We start from the raw sequence: 22,031 nt of genomic DNA, 5'->3' as shown, positions 1-22,031 counted from the left end.
ATAAAGGGGTAAAAATTCTGTTCTATCCCATATTTAAAAGACCTCAAGAATTTTAATTCATGTTTATTTTCCTCCATCCCACTATTTTCTTTCTCTTCCTACCATAGTTATTTAAGTCCTCGATATTTTACTTCAGGAAACATAGTATTGTTCTAGAGTCTAGCCAATCTGTCCTGCCAGGTCTTATCAGTTCTTTTCTCTCAGTAAGCAAGTGGTGGTGACCACGTAGGTGGAAGAGAGCTTTTGTCTGACTCCTCCTGGCATCTCCGAACGTCGCAGAACCTGATGCCAGCTGGCCCTCGCCAGCCATGGTCAAATGGAAGCGTAAATCTAGTCAGAGCTTAAAGGGGTGTGAACATCAACCGAGAAAGTGTCATGTGGAGAAAGCCTTCAAGTTGCACAGTAGTGATTCTTTTCTTTGGCAAGACAGCAACATAAGCAGGTATTCCTGGCTGGCTACTCCATGGGGCAGCACCAAGTTGGCATTTACACTACAAAACAGGTACCTGAGGAAAGATGATCCGAATCACTTGCTGCAAATCGTGCAGATTGAGAGAAGCACCTTTTGGGTATATGTGTGTAATTCATTTCTATTTTACTTTTTTGTATTATAAAAGTAATACAGGTTTCGTGTAGAAAAATGAGACAATGAAGATAGGCAAGAGAAAAAATACATCATCTAAGCACACAGCAATGAGCAGATTAACATTGACATATGTCCTTCTAATTTTATATATATGTATATATACATATATACATACACATGTATTATTTTCCTAAATGAAACTGTACTGACTTACAACCTTTTTTCACTCAACAAAATACTGGGAATGTCTTTTTATGTTTTTTCCAGTTAAATTTAAGGGGGTAACATTGGTTAATAATGTTATATAAGTTACAAGTGTATAATTCTATCATCTGTATATTGTCTTGTGTACCCACCACCCACTCTAATCTCCTTCTGTCACCATATATTTGACCCCCTTTACCCTCTTCATCCTCCTCCCACACCCTTCCCCTCTGGTAACCACCATACTGTTGTCTGTGTCTATGAATTTGTTTGTTTTGTTGGTTTGTTTTTTACTTTCTGTTTATATCCCACACATGAATGAAATTATATGGTTCTTCTCCTTTTCCATCTGACTTACTTCACTTAATATGGTACTCTCACAATTGATCCTTGTTGTCCCAAATGGCAGTATTTTGTCCTTTTTTATGGCTGAATAGTATTCCCTTATATATGTACGACATCTTCTTTACCCAGTCATCCACCGAAGGACACTTAGGTTGTTTCCATGCCTTGGCTACTATGAAAAATGCTGCAAAGAACATAGTGGTACATATGACTTTACAAACAAATGTTTCCAAAGTTTTCAGGTAGATATCCAGAAGTGGGATTGCTGGGTCACGTGGTAGCTCTAGTCTTAATTTTTTGAGGACCCTCCATACTGTTTTCCATAGTGGCTGTACCAATTTACATTCCCACCAGCAGTGTACAAGGGTTCCTTTCCACATCCTAACACTTGTTTTTTCTTATATTATTCATAATAGCCATTTTAACAGGTGTGAGGTGGTATGTCATTGTGGTTTTGATTTGCATTTCCCTTATAAGTGAATATAGCTAGTGAATTTGAGCATCTTTTTTCATATATCTCTTGGCCATTTGTATGTCTTCTTGGAAAGAGTGTCTGTTCAGATTATTGGCCCTTTTTTTTTTTTTAAAGATTTTATTGGGGAAAGGGAACAGGACTTTATTGGGGAACAGAGTGTACTTCCAGGACTTTTTTCCAAGTCAAGTTGTTGTCCTTTCAATCTTAGTTGTGGAGGGTGCCGTTCAGCTTCAAGTTGTTGTCCTTTCAGTCTTAGTTGTGGAGGGCGCAGCTCAGCTCCAGGTCCAGTTGCCGTTGCTAGTTGCAGGGGGCGCAGCCCACCATCCCTTGTGGCAGTCAAACCGGTAACCTTGTGGTTGAGAAGATGAGCTCCAACCAACTGAGCCATCCAAGGCCCATTTTTTTACTTGGATTGTTTGTTTGTTTTTTGTTGAGTTGTATGAGTTCTTTATATATTTTGGTATTAGCTCCTCATCAGAGGTGTGGTTTGCAAATAGCTTCTCCCATTCAATTGGTTACTTTTTTGTTTTGTTGATGGTTTCTTTTGCCATGCAGAAGCTTGTAAGTTTGATGTAGTCCCATTTGTTTATTTTTGCTTTTACTTCCCTTGCCTTTGGGGGTCAAGTTCACAAAAACCTCTCTGAGACCAAGGTCCATAAGTTTAGTACCAATGTTTTCTTTTATGTATCTTAGTGTTTCAGGTCTTATATTTAAGTCTTTCACCTATTTTTAGTGAATTTTTGTATATGCTGTCAGATAGCAGTCTAGATTCATTCTTTTTCATGTGGCTTTCCAATTTTCCCAGCACCATTTACTGAAGAGGCTTTCCTTTTTCCATTGTATGTTTTTGGCTCCTCTGTCAAAAATTAGTTGCCCGTATAATTGTGGGTTTATTTCTGGGCTCTCAATTCTGTTCCATTGGTCTGTGTGTCTGTTTTTCTGCCAGTATCATACTGTTTTGATTATTGTAGCTTTGTGGTATAATTTGAAGTCAGGGAATGTGATACCTCTGGCTTTTTTTTTCTTCTCAGAATTGCTTTGGCTATTCAGGGTCTTTTGTGGTTCCATACAAATTGATGATTTTTTTGTTGGTGTTCTATTTCTTTGAAAAATGCCATTGGGGTTTTGATGGGGATTGCATTAAATCTGTATATTGCTTTAGTTATGGCCATTTTAACTATGTTGATTCTTCTAATCCATGAACACGGAATATCTTCCCATTTTTTTGTGTATTTGTCAGTTTCTTTCAACAATTTCTTGTAGTTGTCTGTGTATAGGTCCTTCACTACCTTTGTTCAGTTTATTCCTAGGTATTTTATCCTTTTTGTTACAATTGCAAATGGGATTGTTTTCTTCATTTCTTTTTCTGATATTTCATTTAGTATATAGGAACACAACAGATTTTCATACATTGATTTGGTATCCTGCAACTTTACTGTATTTGTTTGTTGTTTCTACTAGTCTTTTGGTAGAATTGTTGGAATTTTCTGTATATAGAATCATATCATCTGCAAAAAACGACAGTGTTTCTTCTTCATTCCTAATTTGGGTACCTTTAATTTCTAGGACTTGGCTAGGACTTCCAGTACTATGTTGACATGGTATGTACTATGGTGGCAAGAGTGGGCGTCCTTGTCTTGTCCCTGATCTTAAAGGAAAAACATTCAGTTTTCATCATTGAGTATATTAGCTGAAGGCTTGTCATGTATGGCCTTTATTATATTGAGGTACTTCTATACCCATTTTATTAAGTGTTTTAGTCATAAGTGGATGTTGTAGCTTGTCAAATGCTTTTCTATATCTAGTGATATGATCATATGATTTTTATCTTTTATTAATGTGTATCACATTGATTGATTTGCATATGTTGAATCATCCTTGCATCCCTAAAATAAACCCCACTCAATCATGATGTATAATTTTTAAAATTTATCATTGTATTTGATTTGCTAGTATTTTGTTTAGAATTTTTGCATCTATGTTCATCAGAGATATTAACCTGTAATGTTCTTTCATTGTGTTGTCCTTGCCAGGTTTTGGTATCAGGGTAATGTTGGCCTCATAAAATTTGTTAGGAGGTACTGCCTCTTCTTCAATTTTTGGAAGCATTTGAGAAGGATAAGTATTAAATCTTTGAATGTTTTGTAGAATTCACTAGTGAAGCCATTTGGTCCTGGACTTTTGGTTTTCAGTTTTTGATAACTTTCATTGTGTTACTGTTAATCAATCTATTTAGGTTTTCCAGTTCTTTATGGTTCAGTCTAAAAGGTTATATATCTCGAAGAATTTATCCATTTCTTTCAGGGTATCAAATTTGGTGGCATATAGCCTTTCATCATATTTTTGTTTTCCAGTAGGTGGTGCTGAAGTGCAATTTTTTTGTTTTCTCTTACCTGCATTACTCAGACTTCCAAGATCTCTGTGAGGTGGTGCCACCTTGGCTATGGAAAAAGCCCTGTACTCCCCAAGGAGGTCGACATCCTCTCTATGACTGGGTCGCCTTGGTCTCACAGCACTACCCCCATGGTGGGGTGTATTGGGCAATGGGGCTCTCGACCTATGAGTTCTAAGTGCTGCTTACCAGCAACCAGAAGCCACCAGCCACAGGGTACTATCTGAGGTATTCCAGCTGCCTCTATTGGGTTCTGCCATGATAGATGGGGGAGGGGTGGGCAGTGGGAGGGTGTTTCAAGCATCTGTGACTTTGTTTTTTCCACTGGGTTTTGCCACAGTGAGTATAGCCCAGTCTGGATGGAATGTTACTTCTGCCCCTTCATGACCTGTCTCCACTGCTGCTATGTCTGATGGGGCTGGAGGGTGAGGGAGGCTCAAGGGTGAGAGAGGGTTGGATTTGCACATCTGCGGCTTTATTGTTTTCCTCTGGTGATAGTAGTGGCTCAACCACAGCTGCCAGCCTTTACACCACTTCTCCACTTAACCCTGGGCTCAACCTCAATGTGTACCAGCCTCTGGTCTGCTGAGTGGGGGTTGCAACCAGATTCTCCACTGCTACTGGATCCACTCGGACAATGGCGAGTGCTGCGGTGTGTCTGCCATTCCCGTCTCTGTCCTTCCCTGTCTTGCCTCCCCTGCTTGCTCTGATTCGCTTACTTTGGGTTTGGCAGTGGTACCTGTGAATTGACCTGGAGTTGTACTTGGTAGACTCACTAAACCCTTGGAAGCAAATCCCTTTGGTCTTTATAGCAAACCCAATGAGTTTCATTTCCAAAGGCTCAGCATCTAGGAACAGATTTTAGCCCAGGGCTTATTATATTCAGGGCAATAATGGAGTAAAAAGGCAAGGCAGAAAATCAGAATTTTAAAATTTGGATGAATTTTGATTTAGTGAGTTTAACAAGATATGTGAATGGATAGCTACCTGTATGGGAAAAAAAAAAAAAATAAGGTAGTGGATCCCCCTCCTAGTCCTTCTTTTGCAACCATAGATACCTTTAACTTTCTAACTAAGCATTGTTAAAGTTGAGGATGGGTTGCTGAGAGAGAATAGACAGATTACATTCAATTCAGAATAGACAGATTACATTCAATGTAATAGACAGATTACATTCAATTCAACATATGCTTATAGAGGCCTATCCAGGCCTAGCATTCTTTTAGTAGTGGAATAAACCACACTCAGTTTCAGCTTCTAGTCCTACCACTTTTCTGTGTCCTTGAGCAAGTTCCTTCCCTTATCTGAGCTTCACTTTCCTCCTCTGTAAGTATTCCAATTTCATAGGGTTGCAATGAGTAGAAATTAAGTGTTTAAAGCAACTAAGGGCAGCACCCAGCCCTATGGTAGTGCTCAGTAAATGTTTGGTGAATTAATGAATTCACGCCCTCTGGAGTTTACTTGGATTTTAGTTGACTGTTCATAGGTTCTGCTTGCTCATTGTACCAATCAGTATCTGAAATTATATTGTTTATTTCCAAATTTAATACTTATTGTCTGTCTTTCCAGGAGCATGAAACATTCTCAGCTATAGGGTGGGTTGCCAGTGCCAAGAACAATGCCTGGCACACAAGATGATGCCTATCGATGGTTCCAACTTGCTTCCATTCTTTCTGGTGACTCATGACTCAGCCTTGCGACCTTGAGGCTATTCAACACAGAACCACCCTGTTCCCCTTATCTCATTACCTATCGATCTGTGCTTGGTTGCAGCCATCCTCCGTTACCTGAAGAATGATAGGAAGATCCATTTGGTGGTTTTCAACAACTTGCAGCTGGCTGACGGCAAGCGTCACAGGATCCTCCTAAGACTGAGCAATTTGCAGCGAGGCGCTGGCTCGGTAGAGCTCTATGTGGACTGCACCCAAGTGGATTCCATTCACAATCTTCCCAGAGCCTTTTCGGGTCTCTCCCAGAGTCCTGAGTCTGTTGAATTGAGGACTTTCCAGAGGAGGGCACAGGTAGGAACCCACAAACCATTCTCTGATGTGGAAAGATGGGCTGCCGAGGCTCAGGGAATGTAGAGGCATGTGCTGAGGTCATGGATGGGTTTAATTCTGGCTGCACAGTAGAATCACCTGCCAAACAAACAAACAAAAAAAAACACTGCTAGAGGATCCATCCTCAAGTCAAACTGAATCAGAATCTATATGGGTCGTGTCTAGACATCAGTTTTTTAAAAAATATTGATTCTAATATAAAGCCAAAATCGAGAGCTTCTGCTTTAGATGATAAATGGAGACTTTTTGGATACAATTGTAAAGTTGGAAAGGAATGGAAAAATTTTTTTAACTATCTTAGGGTGATAGGATGATCTATTTTTAATTTTCTTACAGTTATCATTTATTATGTTTAATGAAAATTAAAGTGAACGATTGGAAGTGGCCAAGCAATAGGATCATTTGTCACAAGATCTTATCAGAACATCCCTAACAAAAGGATCGTATTGCCAACTTAGTTCCATGTGCCCTGAAAAATCCCAGCTCCTCTGTCTTCTGTTCTATGTTATATTGATGGTATATTTTTTTCATTATGTCATTGTACCTACTATAGAAATTGCCACATTTATTTCTTTTAGAATTGTGTGCTAGGAAGTCCTTTGTTTCCTATAAAGAACTAGTATTCTTTGTCTTTTCCATTAACTATAACTGTAACTGGTCATAGTTCCTGAATTTTATCTGATATGGAAGTAGTGCCAAAATCGGTAACTATGTTCATCTGTTATGGCCCATAATATTGTTGTCTTCTAGCTCTCAATCCTCATTTTCCATTTCTATTTTATTATCTGTGCTTTAGTTACAAGCTGCTCTGAGCCCTTTGTACAAAGAGGCAGGGTGTAAGCAATAATTTCCATTACAACTAGGAATGCTCAGAAGTTTTAGATAATATAAAAATAAATAAAAACTATGAATCTGATACTAGAGTTTTGCGCTTTTTTTATCATTTTTAGGCAGAAATTCTAAGAAAACTAAATCCAAGGTTTTTATTTTGTTTTTGCAGAGATAAATGTCATATGTATATATATTTAGTGTAGATTTATATTGAGAGAAAAAGATTAATGAATAGAAATATACTAAACTTTATTCCTGAATCCCCAGAGTAGCCAAAATAATCAGAATGACAGAAATCATATCGCTGACCAGAAATTAGTGTCTGCCACCAAATGAATGAATTTCTAAAAGCCAGGAGTCAGCCATGACAAGGTCATCAGAAACTACACTGATTGGAATTTTCTCAAAAGTCCTGCTCCTTAGACGATCAGCAGGGACCACAGTGCTCTGTCTTTATAGTCACCTACTCATTCACTCAATCAATTAGTGAATAAATAGGCACATTCTAGGCATTCGGGATACTGTGGTGGGCAGAACAGTTGTGGTCCTGCCTCCATAGAGCTTCTAGTCCAATGTCAAACACACTGTGTTACACAGCACACATTGCATATATCTTAACTCAGCTCAATTAAAAAGTAGAATTCCTCTGACGGTCCTTAGCATACTCATTTCTAAAATAAGGATGATGACTTTACATTGGCAGACAACAAACTTTCTGTCGCACAGATCTCATAATGGGTATGAGGAAGAGTTACAAAATAAAGCGGTGAGCAAATTGACTTTGTGACTAACAATGAATGATAGATATCCACCAGTAAAGTGAAAATATGCCAACTAATAATCAGAATAGTATTAATATACTATTTATACAGAGACTTTGCTAAAACCTGGAACCAAGACATCCTAAAAACAATACTGTTTAAAATTGGGACGAATATCTTATTTATTACAGTCCAAACTCCATAAACAAATTCCAGACAATGCTTAGAGGCTCCGGCCACAAAATAACTTGTTTATCATGAAGGAAAAAGTCATTATTCTTCTCTGAGCCACCTTCATGAACTCTCAGGCCAAGTTGGAGGCTGGCAATTTTCTCAGCGACTGGCTACTTCTATATTTGTTTCAGTAAAAAGGATGGGGCTGGCAGGCTTTAGGAAAAATGTGAACCCACAAAATTACACAAGATGTCAGGGTCCAAGTAGACAGGGCTGCTCTGTTATGAAAGTTCTGTGAATACGCAAGCACTTTGGTTTTTGAATGGCATCAGCACTGTGTGGTATGAATCTGATTTCTTCCAGGACTCCTTGGAAGAGCTGAAGCTGGTGGTGAGAGGCTCGCTGTTACAGGCGGCCAGCCTACAAGACTGCTTTCTGCAGCAGAGTGAGCCACTGGTTGCCACAAGCACAGGTATGGGCTCTTCATCAACAGACAAACCCCCGGGCCCTTGAAGGGGCTGGGTCCCATCACCAAAAGGTGGGCTGTCTGCAGAGTGATTTTACAGGATGTGTCTACAGAAATCAAGCTCTTGTGTCAAAGTTCAGGGCAAGGCATATTTTCATTGTACTTTTTTATTTTTTTAATAACTCATATGAATTTGAACTAGCCAGTGACATTGTTGTCATTACTTTCTAGGTGAATTAGATGAATTACACCAAATTAAATTCTTGTGCCCTAGTTTTTTGTCATGATGATTCTCTGGGAAATCATTTGTTTTTGAGTCACGGTAGAAATGACTGTCACTGGCTGAGTGCTCTTTACCTTTTGCTGTTGCTACAGGAGACTTTAATCGGCAGTTCTTGGGGCAAATGACACAACTAAACCAGCTACTGGGAGAGGTGAAGGATCTTCTGAGACAGCAGGTAACAGCCAGGACACACCATCAGAAAAGCCCGTCTTACCAGAGATGCTCTTTGTGCGAACTAGAGGAGAGGTGGGCCTGCAGAGGCAGGGAGGCAGGCCTGCAGCCAGACCTCAGGTCGCCCCACCCTGGGACTCTGCTAGAAAAGCTCTGGAAATGGGGGACAAGCATGTGATAAACATAGCATGGCTCCAAGCAGAGTGGGAGCCATCAAAGATTACTTTAGAACTACTTTAAGAAGTTTTTGATAGCTGGCTAACCATGGATTCTTTCATTCCTGGAGTATGTATCAGGTAGTCCTTTCCCATCTTTTTTTTTTTTCCTCTTCCCATTTCTAAAGGTCAAGGAAACATCATTTTTGCGAAACACCATAGCTGAATGCCAGGCTTGCGGTAAGTGCTTTTCTAGTAACTGGCTCATTCTGAGTTGGACGAGCAGATGCGGACTGAGGAAGGGCCTGGGGTGAGGCTACATTGGCTGCAGCTTCTGGGGGTTTGGCACAGAGATGGAGGGAAGAGAAGTTCGTTAAAAAAACAAATTTCATTTTGTTTCAGGTATGTTTTCCTGGTGGTGAATAAGCCCATGGGTTTTTGTTTTTCCCTTAGGTCCTCTCAGCTTTCAGTCTCCAACCCCAAACACACTGGTGCCCCCGGCACCCCCTGCACCCCCAGCACCCCCAGTGCGCCAATGTGACTCCAATCCATGTTTCCGTGGAGTCCGATGTACCAACACCAGAGACGGCTTTCAGTGTGGGCCCTGCCCCGAGGGCTACACAGGAAACGGGATCACTTGTTCTGATGTTGATGAGGTAAAAGTTCAACTGGACAGGGTAGGGGCTCCCTAAGTATCTTGTACGCCCTGTGGCTTATGGAAGAAGAAGCCAGGTTAATGACTAAGGGATGACTTGGGTTGTCCTCCAGGCTACAGAACTACTTCCTCATGAGTCCTTAGAGACTGGAACACCATGAGCAGTGAGAGGAAGGAGGCACACACAGTTGTGGCCATGTTGGAAATATCTCCTTTCTGTGTTTCCAACTCTTCTACTCGTCCATGTTGCTACAATGCTGAGATTTCAGCTTTATACTCTAACATTGACTATTTCTTTTAAGCAATCTGTGTTATAAATTTGATTTTCCACACCTGCAAATGTGGAATGGGGGAAATCAGTGTAAGGGTATATTCCAGAGGTTGCAACTGATTTCTGCAGGCTTCCTAAAATAGAGGAGCAGAGGGGAATCTCAAACTAACAAGACCTGTTGAGGAGACCCCATAACCTGTGAGTAACCAAAAATGCCCAGGAATGGAACCAGAAAGGCACAGACAGCAAATACAGGCTGGTTGGTTGGTTTCCAAAGCCTCTGAAGTAGACTATGTCAAGATCATGACTAGCCAGTCAGTAATCCCAACTGACTAATCCCAACTGACATCCCAACTGACTAATCCCAACGTAGTGTTCATAGTAGGTAACAAGACTGCCATCAGAATGTGCCTTTCCTTCCCACCTGGCCAGAGGAAGGCCAGAAGGAGAAATGGAGGAGATAGGTACATGCAAGGAGCTTAGACACACACACACCACACACACACACGTTCATGGCAGCACTCCACTGATTACCTCCCCAGGTGGTATGCAATTAAGATGAACTCTAGTAATCCCTCAGTTGCAGAAACATCTGTACATGTTTCACAGAACTGCATCTGGTTTTTATCTGTGCGCTGGAATTTTCCTCCTTTTGAAAAGGCAGGAAGTGGTCATGTTTTTTACATTAATCGAAGTAGTAAAAAAAAAATGTCCTCGACTCCAAGAGCCTTGGAAGTGCCATGGACTTGATAGGGTATGAAGGCAGGCACAGACTCTAATGGGTCACGTCTTACTAAAGAAACAACAATTGGACTAGCTTTGTCTTCCCAAGGTCTTTTCTTTTGAGTAATTGGTTCAAAATGCTTTTGGACTCATCTAACAGCCAGCTGATGGTCCAGGAGCACAGTCTTTTCATAGAGATTTCTAAATTCCAAGTTAGAACATCAGGGAATTTACACTGGGAGGTAGAATGATTAACACTTCGGACCCTTTCCACCTGGCTGTGCCATTATTCTGTAATACAGAAAAGCAACCGCAGCTCGTGTGGGTCAGGGATTCCTAGGGTAGCTATGAAATTGGAAGCCTTTATTTCCTTTCATCATTTTGACCACCAAAAAATGAACAGTTAAATGAATAAACAAGCATGGGCAGACAGATAAATGAATGTTTGAGAGTGTTTACTCCATGTGACTAAAGACTTTGAATTTTTTTCTCTCCAGTGCAAATACCATCCCTGCTATCCGGGCGTGCGCTGCGTGAACTTGGCTCCTGGATTCAGATGTGATGCCTGTCCAGTGGGCTTCACAGGACCCATGGTGCAGGGGGTTGGGGTCAGTTTTGCCAAGTCAAACAAGCAGGTGGGTTGAAGTTACGGTCTTTCTATTCAATTTTTACCTTAATTACCAACAGAAAAACTTTGGCTGGTTCCTACCTCTTCCAGTATAACCCTTTACCTCCTGGAGCAGCCAATGCCGTGTGGAATGTCATGGTGCCATTGAGCAAATTAGGAAGTTTTCCAACTCATTTCTGAATGTATATGTTCATAAAGTTTACTAGGGAGGAAGCTATTAAATTGGGATAATAGAGTATCATCAGAAAAGAAGTGAATGGGGTAATATTGAATATGTAGCATGATTTCAGGCTTGTTGTGTTGGTAGCCATTACACATTTTGACCTGCAGAATGAGAATCAGGGAAACAAATAAAAGCTTTGAAAAATTAGGTCACTTTTATAGTTATTATTGTTGATCAGAAGCTGTTTTAGAGATGAAAGTATTTCAAGAGTAGAAATAATCTCCAGAGGAACCCCCCTTCTTCTTCTTATATAAGCTATAAATTGCCATAAAACTCTTGAGCATTTTGTGACAGTCTCCATTTATTTCCAAATGTTCTATATCCTGGTCATTATTTAACTGACTGACTGTGAAATTCTTTTTGATGTTTTCAGCCCTTAAAAATGGTTGGTCTATAAATATATTTTACTACCCGAGGGAAATTATTAGCTTTAAAGAAGGGCAATGTTCATTATTTCCTAGCTGCCTATCAAAGGATTCTAGAGGGCACCGTTTCTTAGACTAGAAAAAGAAGGTAAGCTAGACAGATGGGAATGACAAGAAACCATTAGAGTAATGACCCAAAGATTTTCTTCCTCTCGTCTAAAGACAAAATCTCCAGGACTAAACCAAGGAAAACAGACAAAATGAAATAGAAGGCGCTTTATGTAAGCTATCAGGGAGCACTTCCCAGTAGATTTCCAGCGATATGGTAGACTAAACTGAACTAGAAGGGAGTCACCTTGATCAAATTTAAGAACATATTTTAATGCATCACCAGTAGCAAAAGAAATACAAGGAAACGCACAGGTTCTGGAAACAAAGAGAGAACTCAAAACCAGAGCTGTGGGTGGAAGCTGATGCCACAGCATCTCATGGGAGCTGGGAATATGTCCTAGGAGTGGGGAGCTGGGGTTTTAGCACCTACGTGGGCACTAACGATGTGGTCCTGCACCTTTAGGAAGATCTAACACTTCTGCATAAAGCCAGGCGCCTCAGAGAGCTACCTTACCCATAACAAGGAGATGAGAAAACTTTATTCGCCCCCCAAATCAACAGGGAAGTTTGATATCAGTTTCGAGACAGGGTGAACACAAATGAAAATTGTCCACAACAAATCAAAGCTCCACACTTATATCACATACAGTTGTGAGCTCCAAATCGATGTTACACATATAATGCAGAAACACAAGCCAAAAATCAACATACAAACCAGCCCTGGAGCAGTAAAATCTCCAGGGCCCTGGCTAATGCCAAAGCCATACCACTTTTTGAAGAGACTCCAAACTCAGAGCTAGTGGAACGCTCACAGGCAAAGGCAGGGCCACTAAGGATATGCTCATAAACAAAAAGGGCAATTTATATGATGAAGCTACCATGAGGAAACATGATAAATGTAAAATAAATTCAAAAGGATAAAGAGGAAAAGGAAGGAATAGATACCATAGTTAAAGAATAGAGCAATGTGGGATAAAAGGGCAACTTTGAAAAATAGCCTAGTAAAATTTAGTCAATGAAAAATATCATTATTGACGTTAAAAACTCAATAGATGGGCATGACTGGCTCACAGGGAGTTTATAGATTGGAAGGTGGATTTAAGGAAATCATCTAGAATGCAGCACAGAAAAAAAAAGGTAGGGAAAATATGAATAAGAGGTTAAGAGTCAAAAGAAGACCTTAATGAGAAAGTCCAATATTTGTTTAATTGTAGTTCCAAAGAAAGAATAGAAAGAAAAGAAGCAAAGGGAAGCTCAGAATTCTGCAGAAAAATAGGAATTCTCAGACAGAATTACATTGCGTCCCAAACGGGGTAAAGAAGAACCTGACTAAAAAGGCTGTGGAACAAATTAATTGTATAAGTTGTCTTTTCTGAACAACTGTAAGTACCAAGTAGGCAACTATCAACTTGAAATTAGGTTATGTACAGACTGGTACAAACACAGGGAGATGGCTAAAATGACACCCCAATTACCAGTCTACCTGAAATTCTGTGTCTTCACTTCACACAACAATGTTAAAACAAAGCAAATTTCTTTTGTATTTCTACTTAAACAGAGTGTCTCTTTAAACCTTTCTTTACTAGATCTGCACTGATATTGATGAGTGTCGAAATGGAGCATGTGTTCTCAATTCTATCTGCATTAACACTTTGGTAAGTATTTTTGATGGCTGATGTTATCAAAACAGATACTATTAAACCAAGTGTATGTGTATAAATCATAACCCCAAAACACACATAGAACATATGGGCATAATTTATTTGATTGACGAATGAGGACAAAAGTTTGTGCTGAAAAACAGTTTTTAATATAAGAGTAATTTTATAAGTAATTTTTTTATATTAGAATAATGTTATAACTGCCAAACTTGATTTTGTATCTTCTATCAAAGTTGCAATGTTGGGCTTTTGATGAATATTTATTGACTAAAATAAACTCTTTCTTGTATTTTTTAAAGAAGAGCTTCTTAGTTTATATTAATAGTTCAGTATTCCAGAATATGAATTTTACTGGTGATGACACAATCCCCAAATCGTATTCATTATTTCCATAAAACTTTTCAAAAGTTATTTGTATTAAATCAAAATGCTTAGCCCTTAAGGGGTCTAAAATTTTAATATTCAGATATGCGTTTTATTTCTGAAAGTTCCTGTCAACTGTTTCTGAGATGATAGGTATAGCACAGTAGACTGTCAACAAAGGAATTTCTTATTCCAAGTATGACTGCTTCTAACTTACTATATGGCCCTGGGAAACTTATTCAATCTCTAGGCTTCTAGTTTCCTTGTATGCAAACGCATTTTATAAGTATTGAGTCACTTATTTTAATCGTCACAACAACCCTAGCAACAGGCACTATTATCTTCCCCATTTTGCAGTTGAAGAAACTGAAGCACAAAAGGTTAAGCAATTAGGCTCAGGCCACACACATCTAATAAGACTTCCAGTCTCGCTACATAGCCTGTGTTCTCATCCACATGCTATACTGCCTAGGAATACACAGGGATTTATTGCTTCTTAGCTTTTTACCAGGACACAGCTAGTCTGCACAAATAGATTTGGGAGACATTGACATAAAAGTAATAACTAAAGTCACCCAGGGAGAAGAAAAGTAGACAGCGGAACTGTCTAGAAAGTAGAACTACAAAGAACCTCAAAAAATAAAGACGTAGGCAAAGGAAAAAGAGCAGAAGCTTAAGAAAAGGAGAGAACTGACCAAACAGAGTAAGTAGTCCAATGAGACTGACAGATCAACAAAGATCACTGAAGAGCAGCCTTTGAACTTGGCAATTCAGGGGTTGTTAGTGACTAGAATCATTGAGTTGTATTCTTTACGTGGGTCTCTTTCATAATATGTCAATTTTATCTCAATAAAGCTGTTTGAAAACAAAGTCATGCCTGGCCCTGGAGGTGCCATAGCAATGGAGCTGACAGCGTATGTGCCAGGTTTCTTCCATAGCAGCCTAACTGACGAAGGATTCTCAGGGGAAAGCCACCGCCAATTCTCTGTACCCTGTTCCTTTGTCACTCAATTGTAAAAAAACAAAAGGAACCGTTTTTAAAAATTCTAACTTGTGTTTTAATCAAACCATCTCTCTTGTCCCTGAGTAAGGACCCGATGGGAACTGTCAATCCTTTCCCCTTTTGCCCTCCTCAGTGGAGCTGGCAAGTCAAAGTGATGGTTCACCGTCTAGCCTTCTGCCTTCACTCTTTCTATTCCTTCATGCCTACGTGGCCTGTCACAGCTTCCAATCTGGTGGTGTCTTCCCAGTATTCACAAGATCTTAGAAGCCACGCACCTAAGCAAAGAGGCAGACACGTGTCTCACTTACTCCTGGCATCACTGAGTACATGTAAAAGTAAACACATTCACAGCAGCTTTGCTCACAGTTTGGAGGTACTGGCTCATGTCTGGTCTTTGCCCCTTGCAGGGATCTTATCGCTGTGGGCCTTGTAAACCTGGGTATACTGGTGATCAGACAAGGGGGTGCAAACCTGAAAGAAACTGCAGAAATCCAGAACTGAATCCTTGCAGTGTGAACGCGCAGTGCATCGAAGAGAGGCAGGGGGATATAACATGCGTGGTAAGTTGTTGTTACTTGCTTTACCATGTTTCCTCTTCCATTTTAAACACCACCCTTCTCTGGTTTCTACTTGCTTCAGGGTAAAAGTACTCAAAAATGAAAACATTTCAATCAAGGTAAACAGAGAATGTAACAATAGCAAGACGGTCCGCTGGGTTTGTGGGGAGCAATTGGAAGTCCATCTGCCCATCAGCTACCTCTTCTCTCCCTGCTGGCCAACACTTTCCCCTTGGGCATCTCAGTGATGGAGCCCCAGCGCCCCCACACCTTCTGCGGAAGGCCTGAGAAGGGAGCAGCTGGAGGTGAAGGAGCCTCCTTGCCTCCCTTCTGTCTCTTGCCCTAGCTACTTGTTTGTGTAACTTGTTAGCATACTGCTGTCATCTCTAACAGTCCTTACCCTTTAGACAACCAGTTTCAAAATCTAGCCTAATTTCCTACGAGGTGGGTTGCAGTGGAGAGGTGGTGGGCTGATATGTACCCACAGAAAGAAACCTCCTGTTTCCCGAAGGAAAGTGGGAGGGAGTGGACGGCACCATTCTCTATGTCCACTTTCACCCAGATTCAGGAATAGCCCCGTGGGTAATCCCTCTTCTTCTTATGCATTTCCCAACCCTGGAGCCAATCTGAAGAGGAGGAGGCTGGGAAGAGAGCAGGGCAGGCATAGCCTGATGGAGACTCATGCCAGGTGGGTGTGTAGTGGGCCATTGGTGAGGAAAAAGGCTTGTTCCTGCCATCCATTCCCGAATCTCAGGCTCCAGAGTCCTTGGGGACTCGAGGTATTGATAAATCACTCATTTTCAGCTGCTTACCTCCTTCCTTCCCAGGGAGCCAGGCCCTGGGAGACAGCCCTCAAGAATCTGAGATTCACAGGTTCCTGCTGAGCATGTCCAAGTGGCAGGATGGTTTCTGGGAGACCTCTCTACCTCAAAGTTAGACTTCTTGAAGCTCGCAGAAATGTTCTACAATGAGCATATCACTTTTCAAATAGGAAATATGAGAAGAATCAAAACTAAAGAAATAAATGTAATGACATCAGTGGTCTCTGGCAATACAAGGTCCTGAGGAAGGAACAAACTGGGTCAAAAGGTGCAAAAAAAACCCACAATAGTTTCCCTAATTCCCATTGATTGGTCATGTTTATTAGCATTGAGAGGCAAGTATATATCTATATTTAAATCCTCATTTTCTGTGAAACAATTAACGACTTCCCTGGGATGGTAGGTGATGGGGCTCTTAATATGTTTTCAAATTTGTAATAAGGCACAACAACAGATGGTAAAGGATTAATACACTTGATGTGACTACTAAAATAATTTCATCTGCCAGAAAATGGCTCATTAAAAATGTATTTGTTCCTAGAGGAAATTTTTTTCTACATTCAAATGAGTCAAGGACCATACCCCATTGCTGAGCTTTCCAGGTCTTCCGAAGGCCCTGCTGAAGCAATTGAGCGGAAATAAGGGTAGTTACGGGAGGGATGTCTTTGGAATCCTGCCTTCAAAATCCCTGGTTGCAGAAGGAGAGTGCAGATGACTGAGAACAGGCAGGCTGCCGCTGAGGAAGTCACTGGTCTTACATCACCTTGTTTTGATTAGTGAGGCCAGGAAATTTAACATTTACACGTGTAAAGTTTCTTTTCTCTTGGCCCTGACTCTGTTCCTCACACTCTTTTCCTCTCCCTGCCCTTGTAATTCCCTGTCATTTTCCAGGTACCTCTCCCGTGTTCCTTCTGCTGTTCTGCCTGTCCCTCCTGCGGGTGCCCACACTGCTCCTGGGCTGGGCTCCGAGGTGCCATCTTATCCTCAGGTCACCAAGTGTGGAATGATTTCCTTTCCCTTTGGTTTGTCAGCTATCCCTTAATGAGGCCATCGAGGATATGGAACATCAGAGGAAGAACGCAAAGTGCATGTTAACCAAATATAAATGACAAAAGACATTGGAGTGCGACAGGTTCAAGGCCTGAGACCCTGAGCAGGGGACTTAACCACTCTGAGCCTAGTTGATTCTTTTGTAAAATGGGAAACAGTGACCTTGTGGTATCATTGGAACAATTGGAGGAAATGGCAATAGATTCTGGTATAACTGGTATTTTAATGCCTATTCTGCTGACAATGAGGCTTGCTCTCAGTGGCTGGTGGTGGCAGGGTACTTGGGTAGGCTTCTCCAGGGAAGTAGTGAACACACAGACCCCAGCTCTGCACCTGTGGGAACCTTCTCCTATTTAAAAAAAAAAAAAAGGAGGGGGATATGAATAGAGGTAAAGCACCTTAGAGGGCTCTTCCTTTGGTGGAAATTGATCTATGTAGAAGACTGTCAGATTGAGTCATGACTGTGGTTCAAGAATGATAAGCAAAGTGCCACAGAAGCCCCGCCGCCCAGTCATGCATTCATTTCCACTGGGAAAAGAAACTGGACAATCATATGGAGAACACTTTGGCAGTAACTCAAAATTACAAATGCAAACACCCTTTAAACCAGGAATTCCAGACTAAAAAACCAGTACATGTGCAGAATGACACATGTACTAGAGCTATTTGTTGCGGCATTGTTTGCAATCTAAAAAGATTTTAAAAACCTGACCCACCTGTAGAAAACTGGTTGAATTAATTGAGGCCCATGTATACCACCTTATGTATGGTATATCTACGGCCATTTAAAAAAAGACATAAATCTACATGGAGTGATATAGAAAGAGCTCCTAGATATAATGCTAACTTTTTGAAAAAAATCAAGGTGCAGAGCAGCATATCTCTGTCTGCTACCAATTGGGGTAAAGGACAAAAAGAGAAAAAGAATGGATGTGTATTTGCCTGTCGCATAGCCTATCTCTGAAAGTATGCGTGAGAACTGACTCCCTTGATTGCCTGTGCTAAGGGAACAGAAGCAGGAAGTTTTCACTATCTATCCCTTTGTACCTTTTGAATTTTGAACCATTTAGACTATTCAAAAAACAGTTTAGCAGTTTTAAAACCCTACCCAACAAGGCCATGTGGCTCTGGACCCTCCCTCTGGTGATGCACACACAGGAGCAGAGGCCCTGTCAGCCACCAGCCTCCCGCCAGACTCAGCTTCCCAGGCCTCTAACGGGCTTTCCCCTCACAGTGTGGCGTCGGATGGGCTGGTGATGGCTACGTCTGTGGAAAGGATGTGGACATTGACAGCTACCCTGATGAAGAACTGCCATGCTCTGCCAGGAACTGCAAGAAGGTAAGGAGGGCAGGCTGAAAAAAAAAAAGAAATACACACGTTCTGTGGCTTTCCAAAGCCCCCCTTACATGGGGAAGAGGTTCTGCAGATTCCCTTTAAATGGGCATTATTAAAGGAGCTGCTTCTTAAATGTAGCAAAACAGCCATCAACAATAAAGCCAGGCAGCCACAGCTGTCTTCAGGTCACAAATCATTTAAGACAGATGTAGACGGGGTAGGGAAAATAGGGAGAAGTTGGTAAAAGGGTGCAAACTTTCAATTGTAAAATGAATAAGGTCTGAGGATCTAATGTATAACGAGGTGACTGTGGTTGATAACACTGTATTGTGTAATTGAAATTTGCTAAGAGAGTAGAACTTAAATGTTCTCAGCAAAAAAAAAAGGAGGGGGACATGTGAGGTGATGGATCTGTTCATTAACTCAATGGGGGGATCCTTTCACAATATATACATATATCAAATGATCACATTGTACACTTTAAATATCTTACAATTTTATTTGTCAAGTCTACCTCAGTAAAGCTGAAAGAAAAAGGAAAAAAAAAAAGACAAATGTAGGTGTCTCTGAGCTGTGTTTCCCTCCTTAGGACAACTGCAAGTATGTGCCAAATTCTGGCCAAGAAGATGCAGACAGAGATGGTATTGGCGATGCTTGTGATGAGGATGCTGATGGAGATGGGATCCTGAATGAGCAGGTACCTGCTTTGCTGGGAGGGCCTGTAAATTGCCACATGCCAGGGATGGTGGGGGAAAGGCCCTGAAGTCAGCTATTTATAGTAATAATCCCAAATGTTAGTTTCCATGCCTGCATTCCACTGCCACATCTTATTCTAAGATTGTCAAATGTTTAAAATATAAAAGTGACAACCTTGGACCTCTTGAGTTCTGACAGCTGTGACCATTCGGGGGGGTGAGGGGTGGAGTTCGGCCAACATCCGCCACAGAACCAGGCACACAGTAGGGATACAGTAAAAGTCCGAGTAAGTGTTTAGTCTTCTGATCCTTTAGGATAACTGTGTCCTGACTCACAACGTGGACCAAAGGAACAGTGACAAAGATATCTTTGGAGACGCCTGCGATAACTGCCGGGATATCCTAAATAATGACCAAAGAGACACAGATGGGGATGGAAAAGGAGACGCCTGTGATGATGACATGGATGGAGATGGTGGGTTTGCCTCGCTTTGTCTTGTATTTGTCCTCCTGCCCTTGTTCTCTGTTAGGAACAGGAATAGAAGTACTGCCTAGGAGGGCCTTCCCCCTCTGGGTTGTTTCACGCAGCCTGCGTCTGGGGGACCCAAGGCCCACTTGTGTCTGTGGAAGAAGACTCCACAGCCCACTCCTTGGTATTTAACAACCTGGGTGTTTCTGGAACTCTACATCACTGCTAGAAACTTCGTAGGAAATACTTCAATCGGTGGCTTGTCAGGACTGTGTCTTTGCAGGGCAGCTATCTTCCAAATTACACCTTTCCCCACTGCTACCATCCTTTTCATGCATGAGAGTCCTGTGGAGAATTGAATGAGTGGGCCTTGAGCAGGGTCACAGGCTGCAGCGCCTGGGTCAGGTTCCTCCTGCAGAGAATCAGGTACTTCTCAGGAGACATGGCCATCTCCTCCCTATTTCGGGGACCGCTGTGGAGTCAGGGCAGCTGCATTGCCCAGCTCCAGGCTCCACTGAAGGGGCCTTGCATTGTGATCTGTGTGAATGGTACCCTCTGGAGCCTGTGCTTAGTTCTGGAGCCTCACAGGACTTGAGGAAGGACAGTTGTTCCTGTATAGCTTTCATAACACACACGTGACTATCAGCAGACTATAGGCTGGATCTGATAGTGTCTGAAAAACTATCATATCACAGGCCCTTGAAGGAAAATCCTTTTAGAAATACACCCCCCTGCTACACAAACCCCACCCCGCATACACACACACACCTCTAGAACATCAATACCTTCCTAAAACATGACCTCCCCCTCTACAAGCCCAACTAATGACCCAGATCCAGTGATGTGCTGGTAAACCAGCTCAATGAAACAAAAAAAACCCCAAGTTATAGCATTTGCCAGTTTCCACAATATAAATACCACTCCCGCCACCACTGAGTGGGCGGGAAGCTGAAAAGAGAGGGGCACGATAGGCCTGACTCCAGCACACCCCTGGGGTCCCAGGCCTAGCTTACACCCACAAGCTCTTCCCTCTTCGGGGTCAGCCCACCTAGCCCCCATTATCTCCTCATCAAGTGGCAGTGATAGCCCTTGATATCTTGGATGAATTGTAACTCATTCGATAAATGCCTCAGATCACTGTTCATTTTTAAGTCTCCCAGAATCCATCCTTTGACGTTACCCTTAGATAACTGCTGGAAAAGGTAGTGGCTCCCTGAGGATGGCCCAGGCAGATGTCACTCACCACTTACCTGTGTGTAGGCCTGATTTCTACAGACCCTAGAAGTCTGTTCCAGACCTGTCTGTGAGGTTCACCTGACTCAGGAAAGCATTCCTTTCTCCTAGGAATAAAAAACATTCTGGACAACTGCCAAAAAGTTCCCAATCGTGACCAACGGGACAGGGATGGTGACGGCGTGGGGGATGCCTGTGACAGTTGTCCTGATGTCAGCAACCCTAACCAGGTTCGTAGGATCCAGGGAAACTCAAACTCTAGGCTGGACTCCCCAATGTAGAGACTCATATAAGACCGGTGTCAAACAACGCAGCAGCGCCCTCCAGCTCAGTTCTCTGCTGCTGCCGTATACCTGCTGGAGCAGAGGTGGGGAAATCGCACACTTGAGGGCTGGAGGCGATAGGAAGAACATTACAGGAGATCTGAGGCCCTCTGAACTGATCTCACAGGCTGTAGAGTGCCTATGACATTAACAATGCCCCAAACAAGTTTTTTTTCTGCTCAAAGGAAAATGTTAACACGGAATTAACCATTGGGAGCCTCGTGTCCCTTTTCCCAAACCCCCTACACAGCCTATGTATGGACATTTCAGATTAAGTTCAGTCAGCGACATGTTGTTTGCCTTCTCACTCCTTCCGGTCGGGATAATTGGGGATGATATGTCATGTATTTTTAAAGCCCTGAGAGAGGAGAGTCATTGCTGCCCTCTGACTCATTTCCACTCTGGCTCAATTCCAAAATTCAGAAGCAAAGCAAAATCAGTTTGCCTCATCCCCATCCATGCCTCCAATAGGCTGTCTCCCTTCCAACCTGTGCCAGAGTTCCACGCCTCCACCTGCCACCAGGCTGCCCCAGTGCCCTTTTACAATCAGCTCATCTGGTGTGTAGGCAGCCCATCCGTGTAGCTTGATATTTTGGAAGGCTTTTCTGAAAATTCAGCATTGTGCCTACACCAATATGGTG

General features: G+C 41.8%; 1 protein-coding gene across 1 annotated transcript in view; it reads left to right on the top strand.

Annotated features, from left to right (window-relative positions):
- THBS4 (thrombospondin 4) overlaps positions 1–22,031 on the top strand; it is a 46,312-nt gene that overhangs the window by 15,594 nt on the left and 8,687 nt on the right. The window contains exons 3-14 of the mRNA XM_019728193.2: positions 5,776–6,023; positions 8,192–8,300; positions 8,670–8,752; positions 9,092–9,143; positions 9,357–9,559; positions 11,050–11,187; positions 13,466–13,534; positions 15,314–15,466; positions 18,569–18,673; positions 19,260–19,367; positions 19,681–19,840; positions 21,179–21,297. Coding sequence (XP_019583752.1) covers positions 5,776–6,023; positions 8,192–8,300; positions 8,670–8,752; positions 9,092–9,143; positions 9,357–9,559; positions 11,050–11,187; positions 13,466–13,534; positions 15,314–15,466; positions 18,569–18,673; positions 19,260–19,367; positions 19,681–19,840; positions 21,179–21,297 — 1,547 coding nt within the window. The remainder of the gene's footprint in view (positions 1–5,775; positions 6,024–8,191; positions 8,301–8,669; positions 8,753–9,091; positions 9,144–9,356; positions 9,560–11,049; positions 11,188–13,465; positions 13,535–15,313; positions 15,467–18,568; positions 18,674–19,259; positions 19,368–19,680; positions 19,841–21,178; positions 21,298–22,031) is intronic.

Source organism: Rhinolophus sinicus, linkage group LG03, assembly GCF_036562045.2.
Source record: "Rhinolophus sinicus isolate RSC01 linkage group LG03, ASM3656204v1, whole genome shotgun sequence".
NCBI lineage: Eukaryota > Metazoa > Chordata > Mammalia > Chiroptera > Rhinolophidae > Rhinolophus > Rhinolophus sinicus.
Note: the sequence above shows the minus strand (reverse complement) of the source record. Positions and strands in the feature narration are given on the sequence as shown.